Source organism: Pleurodeles waltl, chromosome 3_1 (genome assembly GCF_031143425.1).
Source record: "Pleurodeles waltl isolate 20211129_DDA chromosome 3_1, aPleWal1.hap1.20221129, whole genome shotgun sequence".
Classification (NCBI taxonomy): Eukaryota; Metazoa; Chordata; class Amphibia; order Caudata; family Salamandridae; genus Pleurodeles; species Pleurodeles waltl.
In genome coordinates this window covers 747,249,791-747,265,870 of record NC_090440.1, presented here as the reverse complement: position 1 = coordinate 747,265,870, position 16,080 = coordinate 747,249,791, and the positions used below count along the sequence as shown (strand labels likewise).

General features: G+C 45.0%; 1 protein-coding gene across 1 annotated transcript in view; it reads left to right on the top strand.

Moving 5' to 3' along the window:
• The window catches only part of CSTF3 (cleavage stimulation factor subunit 3), a 409,061-nt gene that overhangs the window by 151,368 nt on the left and 241,613 nt on the right, over positions 1–16,080 (top strand). The window contains exon 4 of the mRNA XM_069223523.1: positions 1,038–1,070. Coding sequence (XP_069079624.1) covers positions 1,038–1,070 — 33 coding nt within the window. The remainder of the gene's footprint in view (positions 1–1,037; positions 1,071–16,080) is intronic.

Here is a 16,080-nt window from a genome sequence, read left to right as displayed (position 1 = left end):
GCTAGGTGTAAGTCCTAATTTGCAGGAAGGTCCAGCCCATGTCATGAATTGCACAGTGTGCAGGCCCTTAAATGAGATTCATCATGCCAACAGGAGCAAGTGGAAGACTTGAAGGACCAGCCTTAATGAGATCCAATATTCTAAGGTGCAGGAAGAGCCGCCTAGCTTTGTTCTGGATCGGTTGTAGCCTGTGTAGGAAGATGGATGGATCCTTCAGATATGCCATTGGCATCATTAAGCTGGGAAAACTGGAGGACGTTGGTAGCTAGGCCCTTCTGAAGGATGCCCAGGGAGGAGAAAACCTGCCTCGAGAACTCAATTTATAGAGAATCCTGAAACTACCAGCTTTAAATTGATTTTTGTTTAAATTCTTAGGTCAAGCATATCCATTCTTAACAAAATAAGTTAATAATGTTGCTTTCACACAAACAAGTATCCCTGATATCACTTATAAATAGGAAGAGGAAACTTTAATGTAGTTTTTCTTTCTCTTAATCGGTTTCGTAAAACATTTGCTTTGGTACCTCAGTTGCAAGTTAAATAAAAAATACATTAGGCATTCAGTACTGTTAAAGCTGTTAGTACAGTTAATTCTGCACTCGTATTTCTACAACCGAGGCTGAGGAATGGGTGTATAACTAGAGCGGTGTTTAACAGCAAAGTCAAATGGTGCAGTAGTTTACAAAGTTATATGAAATGGCTTTAGCTCTCCAATGTAGTGACAATTGTTATGCCTTTATGCATCAGTTTCAGTATTGTTGGTATTTGTAGAAACGTGTTTAAACTTCAGTTGCTAAATACAAAGTTGGTTGTTTCGTACTGAAGTAGCAGGTTTTTAAAGAGTAAACAAAACATTTTCTCTGACATAATATTCAAAATCTACATTTTATGATGCTATTCACATTCAAAAAATTGTCTCATGTTAGAAGTTGTTGCTGATGTATATTTGGAAGAGCTCCTAAACACAGTTTACCTCTTTATTAAAGCTGGTAATTACAGATATATATTTTAACGATAATGTTTTTATTCCTTTACAGATAAAGGCAAAAAATTATGACAAAGTAGAAAAGGTGAGTAGGCTGTTATGAAAATCAGTAAAAAATAGTACTGCTGTTTGATTAGCTGTAATATGTTGGAATAGCTGTCTGGGTCAAAGTACTGTATGTGGCATAACACTGAATAACATTGTAAAAGTAATATCGGGCATGCCTTCACAGATCTTTGCTTGCGAAAAAGTAATTATGATCGAGCACAAAAATGGTGCCCATAGAGTACAGATAACTTCAGATCTTTGATCCATAATGTCAACATTTGTTGAACTCTATGCAGAATTGCAAAGTTAGCACCATTACAATCACAAAATTATTTATTATGGCAGCTTCTCTTCTACCTCATCTAGCACATGTTCAGATTTCGTCCCCAAAAGTTGAACCCATTGTCTACCCAAATAAATGCTCTGAATTTCTTGCACTCATTTTTTTCTGAATTATTTTCTTTTTTAAAGAGGAAGGTCGCACTGGGTTTCCTTTAACATCATGGAAAGAAAAGCCATTTTACAATAAATTTCACTTGTTTTAAATCAAAGTGTTTTGTTAGCCGGAGACTTAAATATTGCTTGTGCCTCTCCACCGAGCTCTAGACAGCATTGCAAATGAAGACTCAGTGTTGTGAATATGTCCTGTAGTATGACGTGTTCAGTCATTAGGATAGTGTCCTCACCAACAGCTCACCATGGATAATTGGCCCTTAACATGTAGGCCTACTTTAGTCGATGTCAACAGTATTGTGGAGTCCTACACTGCCTATCTAAGGATTGTTTACTGCTGATTTCAGAAAAGGTTGCTAAGGTGATTCTACATGATTGTTTCCTTATAACTAGTTAGCTTCTGGGTCATGATTCCCATATCCTAGAGCTACACAATACATAAGACGAGAATATGTTCACAGATTACAGAATTCTTTTAGGTGTTGTTACTTGAAGCATTCTACTAGCAAGAGAAGTAGGTTTAATTAATATTCATATGTGTATACCAGGAGCATGTGCTTCATGTTTCTAGACTGAATTAGGTCCCATATTCACAATCATTTGAGGGTATGGTTCCGCCATGTCCTTTAAGTCTAGAAATGGATAACTGACAAAATGTATCCTAGTATACAAAATATGTGCAAAGCGTGAATTATCTTTGTTTGGGACCTTAAAAGGTAGGTCTTAGTATTTCAAAATAAATTCATGTTAAAAATGTACAACAATTATCACATTAAAAAACATTCTCATCGCTGCATTCCTTTCTTTTATCTAACCTCAGGCCTTAGTGTTGGGTACATAATAGTTAAATGTACACTACCAAACAGTTTGCCTAGTGAAGAACAGTCTTTGTCTCACAATTTTTTCTTTTTTGTTCATATTCCTACTCGTTCACTCTTTCTGCCCACCTCCTGTCGTCAAAATAGCCATCATCAACCCTCTGATAAAATTATATTCCCCTCCCTTCCCATTGGGAGAGGTCCACGGGCAGCCTTAGTTTTTTGTTTTTAAATTTACCTGATTGCTTACAATTAAATACAGACTGAAAAATTACAGTGGTTTGGGGAGAAGGGGCTGGCATTTTCCCTAGAACAGAATTTAAGGTGACCCAGGACCGACTCCCCCATACAGCTTACCATGAAAAGGCCATTATATTACATTTGTAGGAAGTTGGCTCTGTATATACTATCTCAAAGTGAGAGATAGTGTGCACAGAGTCCAAGGGTTCCCCTTAGAGGTTGATAGTGGCAAAATTAGATGATACTAATGCTCTATTTTGTGGTAGAGTGGTCGAGCAGTAGGCTTATCATAGGGTAGTGTTAAGCATTTGTTGCACACACAGGTAATAAATGAGAACACACACTCAAAGACTTAACTCCAGGCCAATATGTTTTTATATAGAAAAATATGATTTTCTTTATTTTAGAACCACAAGATTCAGAATTCAAGTAAATACATAAATTGTAAGGTACTTGGCATAGGTAAATATGGAAGTTTGAATTAAAACAGTACTGTACAAAATTTTGGCAAAAATGACAATAAGCTATTTTAAAATTGGACACAGTGCAAAAAATCAGCAGTCCCTGGGGGAGGTAAGTACAAATTATTTTTTCCGGTAAGTAAAGCACTTACAAGTTCAGTCTCCAGGGCATAGGCAGCCCACCATTGGGGGTTCAAGTCAACCCCACACACCCAGCACCAGCAACACAGGGTCGGTTAGGTGCAGAGGTCAAAGTAGGGCCCAAATAACATAGGCGCCTATGGAGACTAAGGGTGCTCTGGTTCCAGTCTGCTAGCAGGTAAGTACCTGCGTCCTCGGGGAGCAGACAAGGGGGGTTTTGTAGAGCACCAGGGGGGTCACAAGCAGACACACAACATACACCCTCAGCGGCACAGGGGGGGGCCGGGTGCAGTGTGCAAAGTATGTGTCGGGTTGTAGATGAAAATCAATGGAGAGACCCGGGGGTCACTTTGGTGATGCAGGCAGGGCACAGGGGTGCTTCTCGGGCCAGGAACCGACTGGGCTAGGATAAGGGCTGCCTACTGGTCACTCCTGCACGGTAGTTGGTTTCTCTCGGGCCTGGGGGCTGCGGGTGCAGTGCTTCTGCCAGGCGTCAGGGTTCCTTTGTTACTGGGCAGTTGCGGTCAGGGGCAGCCTTCGGATTCTCAATGCAGGCGTCTCTGTGGGGGTGCAGGGAGGTCTTCTCAGGGTGTCCACTTCGTGGGAGTTGCCTTGGGGTCCTCTCTGCAGTGTTGGTTCTTCTGGACACAAGCCGGGGGTGTCGGTTGCAGAGTGTTGGGGACTCACACTTCCGGAGTGAGGCTGGAGTCCCTTCAAAGTTGGTTTCTTCTTGGTTGTTTTGGACAGAGCTGCTGTCCACAGGAGTTTCCTGGTCCTTTTGGGTTGCAGGGCAGTCCTCTGAGTCAGCAGAGGTCGCTGGTCCCGCTGGATGTGTCGCCGTGCAGGTTCTTTGAGTCTGGAGACAGGTTAGTAGGGCTGGGGCCAAGTCAGTTGTCGTCTCCGTCTTCTCTGCGGAGCTTTCAGGTCAGCAGTCCTTCTTGTTTAGGTCATCAGGAAAATCTGTTTTCCTGGGTTCCGGGTCTCCCCTAAATACTCAATTTAGGGGTGTGTTTAGGGCTGGAGTACAGTAGCCAATGTCTACTGTCCTGGAGGGTGGCTACATCCTCTTTGTGCCTCCTCCCTTGGGGGGAATCCTCCAAAACAAGATGGAGGATTTCCTAAGGCAGGGGTCACCTCAGCTCAGGACACCTTAGGGGCTGTCCTGACTGGAGGGTGACTCCTCCTTGTTTTTCTCATTATCTCCCCTGGACTTGCCGCCACTTGGGTTCAGAATGGTACCTTTAATTCCACACTTTCAAGCCCTGGTGGGTGGGTATTGTGGCCTTTTGACACAAATGGATGTGAGGCACGTTTTGTTAATTCCTCAGAAGGTTTCAAGATTAGCCTGATCTTCGCTATGTCTCAGGTCAACACTCTGTTGTAGTTATTACATACAGTGTAGGTAAACTGTGCCAACAATGGTTAAGCATTAATACCTTAGCAGCAGTTAAGGAACATCTTAGTCTCCTATCAGAGGAAATAGACTTGCATGGTTTTTTGCTAGGTCGAAGAAAACCCTGCTCTTAGTAATTCCTGTATTCCATATACAATTAGATGAGGAAGCTTTCTCAAATGGAAGCAGCTGCACGTTTGAGGGGGATAGGTAAATATGGAAAAGGCTTTAGGTGTTGTCAATAATGGCATGAATACTCTGCCCAGCAGAATATACACACCCAATAATAATATTTTGTCTTCTGCAATTGATATAATTCAAAATGATGTCTCTTTTACAACCTGGGCAAAGTCAGCTGCGTTCCATCATGCAGTTGGTTTGGACATTGGAGATTCTGAAAAATAGCAACGTCCCTTGGAAGCACATAAACAGTAATGACTTGTTTGCTACTTTTAATTTGTTCAGGGAGAATCCTGGACAAAGGAGGAAGCAAGTTACATCATGCTTAACATAGAAAAGTAGAAAAGCTGCCTTTCATCATAGCAGAGACACCATCAACATTATGGCTAGTACATAAAGGTTATAAATCTGCTAATTTGCACCTTTCGTTTCACAAAATGCTTGAAGCATTTTGCTGTGGGCAGATATGAGCGGCTAGGAAATAGCTATATAATAGAAGAGTGGGAGTGTCCTTTTGAGTTAAAATGTCTGAATGGCAAAACAGAGGTCTTACTGAGCGGAAGTGAATGTGAGACTACTGTTAGTCATTCAGTGATCTGCAAGTAGGTGTCATTTCATGGTTTCTGCAATGTGGAGGTTGCGAACTTTGCATGCTTTCTGAATGGTACTCCCGTCCCTTTGATTCGTCCAGCATTTCACCTACTTTCAAATGGAAGTCATGTGGTCCTGAACAATCAGAGTTGCTCTTGAATGAGACTAGGAACTGCATACTCAATGTTGGTTTCTCGGATTGTAACTCGTAGTGGTCATGTTTTGTTCCCACCACACAAAAGATAAGCGTAGCAGAAATGTGGCCTCACATTGATACTACTCATGTAAATGTTGACAAGGTGAGCAGACTAAAGACGCTACTGTAAAACTGAGAGAATTGTCCCAAGGACATCTTGGGTACCAGACACGGAATCCCAGGTGTCCACAAAAGAGAGATCTCAGGATAACAGACCAAGAGTATAAAAAGACATGAAAAAATATATCAATTAAACATACACAATGAAAATGTTATTTAAATATTATAATTATTCATTATCTATATAAACCAGTACAAAAACCATAATAGACCAATAATTGACACTCTGGTAAACAACCTCAGTGTGCACCCTGGAACGCTAGAAATACTAAAACACAAAAATCGCAATCATACTCACTTCACTCATACCATATTAAAAAATGTAAGGACTCAATTGAATACATTGGGACCAACAGGAGTAAAGTCAAAAGGGCTACAGAGTATAACCATGCCTAGCGGGCCACTAGGTCTCATCAGTAATAACGCAACAAGATAATTATCAGATGATGTTGTAATCTAGTAGTATAACCAAACCCAACAGAAGGAGTCCTCAATATCTGTTGTATATTTCTTATTAGTTCTGCTTTCAAACTCATTAGTCCTTCTTTATTTATGAAATGTGCTCTTTGGTCCTTCCTCATGTTAGATGAATGAATTAATTGTGGATTCCAAAGAAATGCACATGTTGGCCACAGCAAGTGTCCTATTCATAAGTTATGGTGCCGACGTACGTTTCAGTGACCAGCGACCGGACACAGGTCGCTTACCTTCCTCCGGGCACAAACCTTTAATTTTCTCAATAGTTCCAGGGAACAATTTAGTACATGCATGATTCTGGAATGTAAAACACAAATTGGATATATCTGTGATCATGAGATCTCCAAAGCAAACAGTACAAAAACAAGGACAAACAAACAGAGAACCAAAGAGGAAAAAGGAATAAGAACAACAAAAAAAGACAGAGAAGAAAATGATAAAAAAAATAATAATACCTGTGTCCAAGTGTACATGCAAGAGAAGAGCTTTTGTGGTCCTTATGTACCTCTGTGAAATAGGTGTAATTAAAATAAACATGTCCAAAGGTGTACCTCAAGACCTGAATATAATACACCAAAGGTACTCTTTCTTATTGACCCAGGGTGCTCTGCATAGAGAGTATTATAGGAGAGATACTGATACCTAGATGTGTATCAAGCTAAACTGATAACGTTGGGGGCAATGGGCTCACACCCAGCCAAATCTTTCTTCCTCTGAAACAGATACCTACACAGAATCAGACAAAATACATAGGTACATAGATCATAGTGATATTTTATGCCTGTGATGATACCCTGAATGAGACATCTCTAAAACGGAGCGCCTCCTTTATTTAATGTATATTGGTGTAAAAACAAGGCACCCTTATCCAGTTTCTTACCTGATATTCATAATGATGGGTTGGGCGATAGACAATTTGCTACACGTGATGACAGGCCAAACCCACCATATCAACGCGTAGAACATGCGGGAAGAAGTCCGGCACCATAGCCGGCTCCAAATATTCCAAAATAAAGAGCTCAACGCGCTCCTGAGTGAGAATAGTCCTCGGAGCGACAAAAGGTCTCGTCTGGAGGAGAAACGCGATCCAGACTGGCACGAAACAGACAATGCTCGCAAGCACGGAAGCCGCGCAATGGTCCGGATTACATGGATTCGGGGATGAACACAAACAAGGGACACAAATCGCCCAATGAGGTAACAGAAAAGGAAAACGTGGGTGCTTTCTTGGAATGTGTGTTTGAAATACAGAGGTGGCAGCCTTTATCGTACACTGAGTCCTAAACAAGAAACTCATTGGCGCCGTCTTAAAAAGAGTGATAATGATGCATGGATAGCAACCTCATGTATATACACAATATAGGGCAGAAGTGGAGGAAAAAGAGTGAAATTCTTAGAAAGGGGTACTTATAAAAGAAACAGTATTGAATAGCATATTATCATGGCTTCCACTGTTAAACATTGTAAGGAAATGCCTCCTTGGCATGGTTACCCCCTAACGTTTTGCCTTTGCTGATGCTAAGTTATGATTTGAAAGTGTGCTGGGACCCTGCTAACCAGGCCCCAGCACCAGTGTTCTTTCCCTAAACTGTACCTTTGGTTCCACAATTGGCACACCCCTGCACACAGTTAAGTCCCTTGTAAAAGGTACTCATGGTACCAAGGGACCTGTGGTCTGGGAAGGTCCCCAAGGACTGCAGCATGTATTATGCCACCTATGGACCCCTCACCAAGCACATGTACACTGCCTTTGCAGCTTGTGTTTGCTGGTGGGGAGAAAAAGGCATAGTCGACAAGCCCACAAACCACTGCCTGTGGCATACGTAAGACACCCCTCTAGCAGGCCTTACAGCCCTAAAGGTGCACTATACACCACAGGTGAAGTCAAAGCTGCATAAGCAACAGTGTTTGAGTCCATTCTTAGGCATTGTAAGTGCAGTGTATCCATATTGAGTGTTTGGTCTGGGAGTTTGTCATTACGAACTCTACAGTTCCATAATGGCTTCACTTAATACTGGGAAGTTTGATACCAAACTTCTCAGCACAATAAACCCCCACTGATGCCAGTGTGTGATTTATTGAAAAATGCACCCATAGGGCATCTTACTCTGTATGTCAGCCAAAGTGCTAGTGCAGGACTGACCGGTCTGTGCCAGCCTGCTACTTACAGACAAGTTTCTGACCACATGGTGTGAGAGCCTTTTGTCCTCTCGGTGGTCAGAAACAAAGCCTGCCCTGGGTGAAGGTGCTTTTCACCCCCCTCTACTAGAACTGTAACACCTGGCGGTGAGCCTCAAAGGCTCAAGCCTCAGATTACAATGCCCCATGACATCCCAGCTAGTGGAGTTGCCTGCTGTAGGAAGTTGCCTCTGTACATATACTATCTCAAAATAAGAGATAGTGTGCACAGAGTCCAAGGGTTCCACTTAGAGGTAAGATCGTGGCAAAATTAGATAATTCTAATGCTCTGTTTTGTGGTAGTGTAGTCGAGCAGTAGGCTTATCAGAGGGTAGTGTTAAGCATTTGTTGTACACACACAGGCAATAAATGAGGAACACACACTCAAAGACTTAACTCCAGGCCAATGGTTTTTATATAGAAAAATATATTTTCTTACTTTATTTTTAGTTCAAGTTTTGAAGTAAATACATAAAATGCAAGGTACTCCACACAGGTAAGTTAGGAACTTTGAATTAGAGCAATAACATATACAGTTGTTGTTAAAATGGCAATAAGCTATTTTAAAAGTAGACACTGCAAAAATAAACAGTTCCTGGGGGAGGTAAGTATTGGTTAGATTGTGAGGTAAGTAAAACACTTACAAGTCTCAGTTCCTGGGCATAGGCAGCCCACCGTTGGGGGTTCAAGGCAACCCCAAACTTACCACACCAGCAGCTCAGGGCCTGTCAGGTGCAGAGGTCGTCTGGGGGTCACTCCTTGTAGGAAGTTGGCTCTGTATGTACTATTTCAAAGTAAGAAATAGCATGCACAGAGTCCAAGGGTTCCCCTTAGAGGTAAGATAGTGGCAAAAAGAGATAATTCTAATGCTCTATTTTGTGGTAGTGTGGTCGAGCAGTAGGCTTATCAGAGGGTAGTGTTAAGCATTTGTTGTACACACACAGGCAATAAATGAGGAACACACAATCAAAGACAATTCCTGGCCAATAGGTTTTTGTATAGAAAAATATATTTTCTTAGTTTATTTTAAGAACCACAGGTTCAAGATTTACAATCAATACTTTAAATGAAAGGTACTTCACTTAGGTATCATAGGAACTTTGAATCAGCAAAATAGCATATACAGTTTTGGCAAAAATGGCAATAAGCTATTTTAAAACTAGACACAGTGCAATTTTCAACAGTTCCTGGGGGAGGTAGGTATTTGTTAGTTTTGCAGGTAAGTAAACCACCTACAGGGTTCAAAGTTAGGTCCAAAGTAGCCCACCGTTGGGGGTTCAGGACAACCCCAAAGTTACCACACCAGCAGCTCAGGGCCGGTCAGGTGCAGAGGTCAAAGTGGTGCCCAAAACACATAGGCTTCAATGGAGAAGGGGTTGCCCCGGTTTCAGTCTGCCAGCAGGTAGGTACCCGCGACTTCAGAGGGCAGACCAGGGGGGTTTTGTAGGGCACCGGGGGGGACACAAGTCAGCACAAAAAGTACACCCTCAGCAGCACGGGGGCGGTCGGGTGCAGAGTGCAAACAGGCATCTGGTTTGCAATGGAGTTCAATGGGAGACCCAGGGGTCTCTTCAGCGAAGCAGGCAGGCAAGCGGGGGGGGGGGCTCCTCGGGGTAGACACCACCTGGGCAAGGGAGAGGGCCACCTGGGGGTCGCTTCTGCACTGGAGGTTGGATCCTTCAGGTCCTGGGGGCTGCGGGTGCAGTGTCTTTACCAGGCTTCGGGTTCTTAGAAGCAGGCAGTCGCGGTCAGGGGGAGCCTGGGGCGTCGGGTGCAGAGTGGAAAGTCTCATGCTTCCGGCGGGAAACGTGCAGTCCTTTAAAGTTTGTTTCTTTGTTGCAAAGTTGTTTCTTCTTTGGAGCAGAGCCGCTGTCCTCAGGAGTTTTTGGTCCTTTTAGATGCAGGGTAGTCCTCTGAGGCTTCAGAGGTCGCTGGACCCTGGGGAACGCGTCGCTGTTGCAGTTTTTCTTGAAGTGGGGAGACAGGCCGGTAGGACTGGGGCCAAAGCAGTTGGTGTCTCCGTCTTCTCTGCAGGGCTTCAGGTCAGCAGTCCTTCTTCGTCTTCAGGTTGCAGGAATCTAGTTTCCTAGGTTCTGGGGAGCCCCTAAATACTGAATTTAGGGGTGTGTTTAGGTCTGGGAGGGCAGTAGCCAATGGCTACTGTCCTTGAGGGTGGCTACACCCTCTTTGTGCCTCCTCCCTGAGGGGAGAGGGGCACATCCCTATTCCTATTAGGGGAATCCTCCAGAGTCAAGATGGAGGATTTCTAAAGGCAGGGGTCACCACAGTACACCTTAGGGGCTGTCCTGACTGGTGGGTGACTCCTCCTTGTTTTTCTCATTATCTCCCCTGGACTTGTCGCCAAAAGTGGGGGCTGTGTCCAGGAGGCGGGCATCTCCACTAGCTGGAGTGCCCTGGGGCATTGTAACACGAAGCCTGAGCCTTTGAGGCTCACTGCTAGGTGTTACAGTTCCTGCAGGGGGGGAGGTGTGAAGCACCTCCACCCAGAGCAGGCTTTTGTTTCTGTCCTCAGAGAGCACAAAGGCCCTCACCACATGGGGTCAGAAACTCGTCTTTCAGCAGAAGGCTGGCACAGACCAGTCAGTCCTGCACTGAACAATTGGGTAAAATACAGGGGGCATCTCTAAGATGCCCTCTGTGTGTATTTTGTAATAAATCCAACACTGGCATCAGTGTGGGTTTATTATTCTGAGAAGTTTGATACCAAACTTCCCAGTATTCAGTGTAGCCATTATTGAGCTGTGGAGTTCGTTTTTGACAGACTCCCAGACCATATACTCTTATGGCTACCCTGCACTTACAATGTCTAAGGTTTTGCTTGGACACTGTAGGGGCATAGTGCTCATGCACCTATGCCCTCACCTGTGGTATAGTGCACCCTGCCATAGGGCTGTAAGGCCTGCTAGAGGGGTGACTTACCTATGTCACAGGCAGTGTGAGGTCGGCATGGCACCCTGAGGGGAGTGCCATGTCGGCTTAGTCATTTTCTTCCCACCAGCGCACACAAGCTGTGAGGCAGTGTGCATGTGCTGAGTGAGGGTTCCCTAGGGTGGCATAATACACGCTGCAGCCCTTAGAGACCTTCCCTGGCCTCAAGGCCCTTGGTACCAGGGGTACCATTTACAAGGGACTTATCTCTGTGCCAGGGCTGTGCCAATTGTGGGAACAAAGGTACAGTTTAGGGAAAGAACACTGGTGCTGGGGCCTGGTTAGCAGGGCCCCAGCACACTTTCAATCATAACTGGCATCAACAAAAGGCAAAAAGTCAGGGGGTAACCATGCCAAGGAGGCATTTCCTTACACCTGCCCCCCGGACAAAGCCCCACTTTTGGCGGCAAGTCTGGCAGGAAAATAAGGGAAAACGTGGAGGAGTGACCACCCCGAAGGTGTCCAGAGCTGAGGTGACCCCCTCCCTGCAGAATCCTCCATCTTGGTTTGGAGGACAGGGACCCATATGATTAGGGTTCTGCTCCCCTCCCCAAAGGAGGTCTGCATAAGGAAGGTGTGGCCACCCTCAGGGACAGTAGCCATTGGCTACTGCCCTCTGACCAATGAAAGGCCCCTAAATATAGGATCTAAGGGCCTCCCTGAACCCATCTCACCAGATTCCTGGCAACCTGACAAGAAGAAAAACTGCTAAGCTGAAACCCTCAGTAGAGAATAAGGGAGGCGACAACTAACTTGGCCCCAGCCCTACTGGCCTGTCTCCTGCTTCAAAGAACCTGCACCAGCACAGCGACACATCCAGCAGGACTAGCACCTCTACCAAGCTCAAGAGGACTGCTCTGCACCCAAAAGGATCAAGGACTCCCATGGCCAGCGGCCCTGTCCAAAGAAGAAACAACAACTAAGGATTCCAACCCCACTCCAAATGCGTGAGTCCTGACCACTCTGCAACAGACGACCGTGTCCAGGTGGCCCAACCAGCCAGACAGCATCCCAGGTGATTTTGAGCAAGTGCCCACCCTGGGTTTGACCTCTCCTCCACCCCTCCCCCCCCACCCCCACGACGACACCTGCAGAGGGAATCCCGAAGCTTCCCCCCCCAACTGAAAACTCTGGACGAAGATATCCAGCGCCTAAAGACACACTGCACCCTCAGCTCCCCCCCCCCCCAGGACTTGGAGAACCCGACCTCTGGCGCAGGAACGTTCAGCAGGTGGCCCTCTTACCTGTCCAGCCTGTGGTTTGCCTGAGACAACGTCCTGGACCTCGCCTGCAGGCTCTGAGTGACCCCCGGGGTTCCCTCATAGAGAGTCATTGGAGACTTTGCACCCGGCCGTCCCAATGCCGCTGAGGGTGTGTGTGGTGGACCTACTTGTGCCCCCTCCCCTGTGCTCCTCTAAACCCCCTAGGTCGCCCTCCAAAGACGCAGGTACTTACCTGCCTGCTTATCTGAAAATTTCGCACACTCTTTGACCTCTGCACCCAACCAGCCCCGTGTTGCTGGTGGTGGGTGTTTGGGGTAGCTTGAACCCCAACCTGTGGACTTCCTAAACCCTGGGAACTGGAACTGTAAGTGTTTTACTTACATGCAAATCGATCTAACTTTTCTTCCCTCCAGGAACTCTTGTTGAAAACTGCACTGTCAACTTTTAAAACCGATAATTACCAATATTTTAAAAACTGTAAAACCTATTGATTTCAAACAAAGTGCTATTGATACATGTATGAAATATGAATCTATTGAAGTACTTATCTGCAACTTGAATCTTGTGGTTCTAAAAATACTTTATGAAAATATATTTTTGCTAAATAAAACCATTGGCCTGGAGTTAAGTCATTGAGTATGTGCTTCTTCTATTGTGTGTGTGTGTGTATACAACAAATGCTTTGCGCTACCCTCTGATAAGCCTAACTGCTCGACCACACTACCACAAAAGAGAGCATTGTATTAGCTACTTTAACCTTTGTTAAGCCTCTGGGGACTCCCTGGACTCTGTGCACACTGTATCTCATTTTGATATAGTATATACAGAGCCAGCATCCTACAGCAGTGGTTGTGCTTTCTCAGCTAAGTGATAGAGCCACCACCAGCACGGCTGTGTTGTGATCGCATGGTATAGCTCTTTGGTGCTCTATTGCTGGAAGAATTGGAGCATGATTGGTCATTGTAATTTCAACCGGTCCTGAGGTGCGTGCAACCTGTTTTTCATTGCACCCTGGTGCCTCTGAGTGTCTACCTTTGGTGTGTCTTCCTATACAACCAGTGCCTCCTGTGAACAAGGAACTGCTGATGTTCCCGATGAGGGTTCATTCACGGTCGTGCCCCATGAGACCGAGGTTGATTCACAAAGTCACTTATGAGCCACCGCTTGTGAACTACTTAGCTCCAATGACATTGGGCACTATGGCTGGTGCTTCCTACGCGGGTGATCCTGTATCTGAGGCATCTGCGCACTTTTGCTGTGCGGATCAGTCTGCCAATCCTGTGATCGATCTGACATCTGCCAATGTGAAGTCCTTCCTGGACACACACTCGTTTGATGACTTCGGAGACATTCTTCAAGACCATGATTATTGTTGAATGATTTAACCATTGGCCTTGTTCAAAATTTTTAATTTAGCACCAAATTTGCTTTAATAGTTTGGCTCGCATTTGGCCTTCTGTGCGTGTCATGGTTTATACTTTATCTATTTGTATGTTGTTAGCTTAGTTTTTAATTAGATTTTAGGTTTTTACCTCTGAGCATTTTAGTTTTTGTACTCATGCACCCTCGCTAGTGAGTTAGCGTCCTTGTTTCGGCAATGGGGAAGGTATGGTGAATCCATTTTAGTTTCCTGTTGGGACACAGGAGTTTAACTTAACCTTTTGTCTTGCAAGCCTGTGACCGCGTTACCTTGTGACTTTACCTACTGAGCTTGTTCTATTTCATTAATTTTATTATTTCTTCTTGCTGGCTGCTATTGTTCATATTTTATTAAACATGTTTTGATTTGCATTATCAGTACCAGTCTGAGAAGGCATCATGATCAGTGATGTTCGTCCCTTTCTGGCTTATGTGTGATAGGAACATAATGTGCACTTGTTGGGGATTGTTTATGTAATTGCCGCCACAAGTCTGCTACCTTATCAGTTGTTTACGAACATACCTGCTTTGGGGACTGTATATGATCTATATAAATACGTGACATGGACAAGGTAATTTAAGTGATTCCTTCCCGATGCCATCTATGCTGCACGTCTTCTTGCTGCAGAACTTGGGCTGTGTGTAACAAGAGTCTGACCTAGATACCTCATTCTAAGGAAACAAGGGTTGGGGAGCTTCTCATGGACATGATACTGGCAGATTAGGTTTATCACACCCAGCTCTCACTAGGGTAGAAAATTTGGTTTTCTTAGTTAGGAATTTTATATCTTGCATTTATTGTAAGATGGTGTTTTTTTTATCTTCACAATTCTGCTTCTCTTACTGTTTATTATCCCAATCCTTGCATCACATGCATTTTTTTCGTAGATTGCAGTCCTTTCAATAAATATATTAAAAACTCTCCTGCATCTCCTTCATTGCCTGTGTGTGACTGAGCCTTGTTAACCAGAGAAAAAGGTAACTTTTGTTCCACTGCGACTTCTGAGTGGTCTTATCTAGAGTCCATGTGTAAGGCTGCCAAAAATCACCTTTGCTTTCTGAGTTTTGGTGAGGTACTGTGTGCTAGCCGGGAGGGCTGCTGTAGGAGTGACTCAGTTGCCTACAAACAAAAGTGCTGCCATCCCTAAACCAGCAGTCTCGCTAGGTAGCGAGAGTCCAACTATGACATTCCTATCTCTGCCTACCCACAGACGTTATCAGCAGTTCTCGGTCGGCCACGAACACTTTCAGTTCACAGTGCTCCCCTTTGGTCTTACCAGCACCCCTCAGGTGTTCACAAAGGTGATGCGAGTGGTTGCAGCTCATCTGCACAGATTAGGGGTGGCAGCCTTCCCCTATCTCAATGACTGGTAGAGATCAGGGGTGTCTGTCTTCCCCTCCCTTGACACTAGGCTGTCGTCTCCTACCTCCAAGATATGGTAGACCTTCCTTCGGGCCACATGAACCTGTCAACCCTCTGCCTTCTTGCGTGGAGACCTTCAAACCTGCCAAACTTACCCCTGATCCCCCGCTCAGATGTTCCCTTTTCATCAGAGCTGTTCTGAACACAGTGCAGTTTCTGGATTATCTTTCCGAGCTGAGTTCAGGATGTTCAGGCTATGATTCCGATGTTTCTGGCTCTATTATGGATTTCGGTGAGAATGACTGTGAGGCTGCTGGGCCTCATAGACTCCTACATCCTTCTAGTGACACATGCCAGATGGCATATGCGGGCTGTGCAGTGGGTCCTGAAGTTCCAGTGGACGTAGCCTAAGGGGGATCTCTCCAACATGGTCCAGATCTTGGATGGAACCACAAAAGACCAGCAGTGATGGCTAACAAACCGTGAATGGGTCAGAGGCAGGCCCCTCTGGCTTCCCTAACTGCCCTTGAAGAGGTAGAGATGAGAGAAATGTGGTCTCCGGCGGAATCCAGACTCCACATAAACATGCTGGAGCTCTGTGCGATCCGACTGGCTTTGGAAGCCTTTCTACTCTCCATCAAGGGCAGGCTAGTGCAGGTTTTCATGGACAACTCCATTTCCATGTGGTACTACAACAAGCAGGGTGGGGTGAAGTCGTGGACTCTTTAGCAAGAGGCCCTGCCTATCTGGACTTGGCTGGAATAGCAGGGCATATCCCTGGTGGTTCAACATCTTGCAGATTCTCTGAATGCCATTGAATCATGAATAGCGTCTCCATCCAGAGG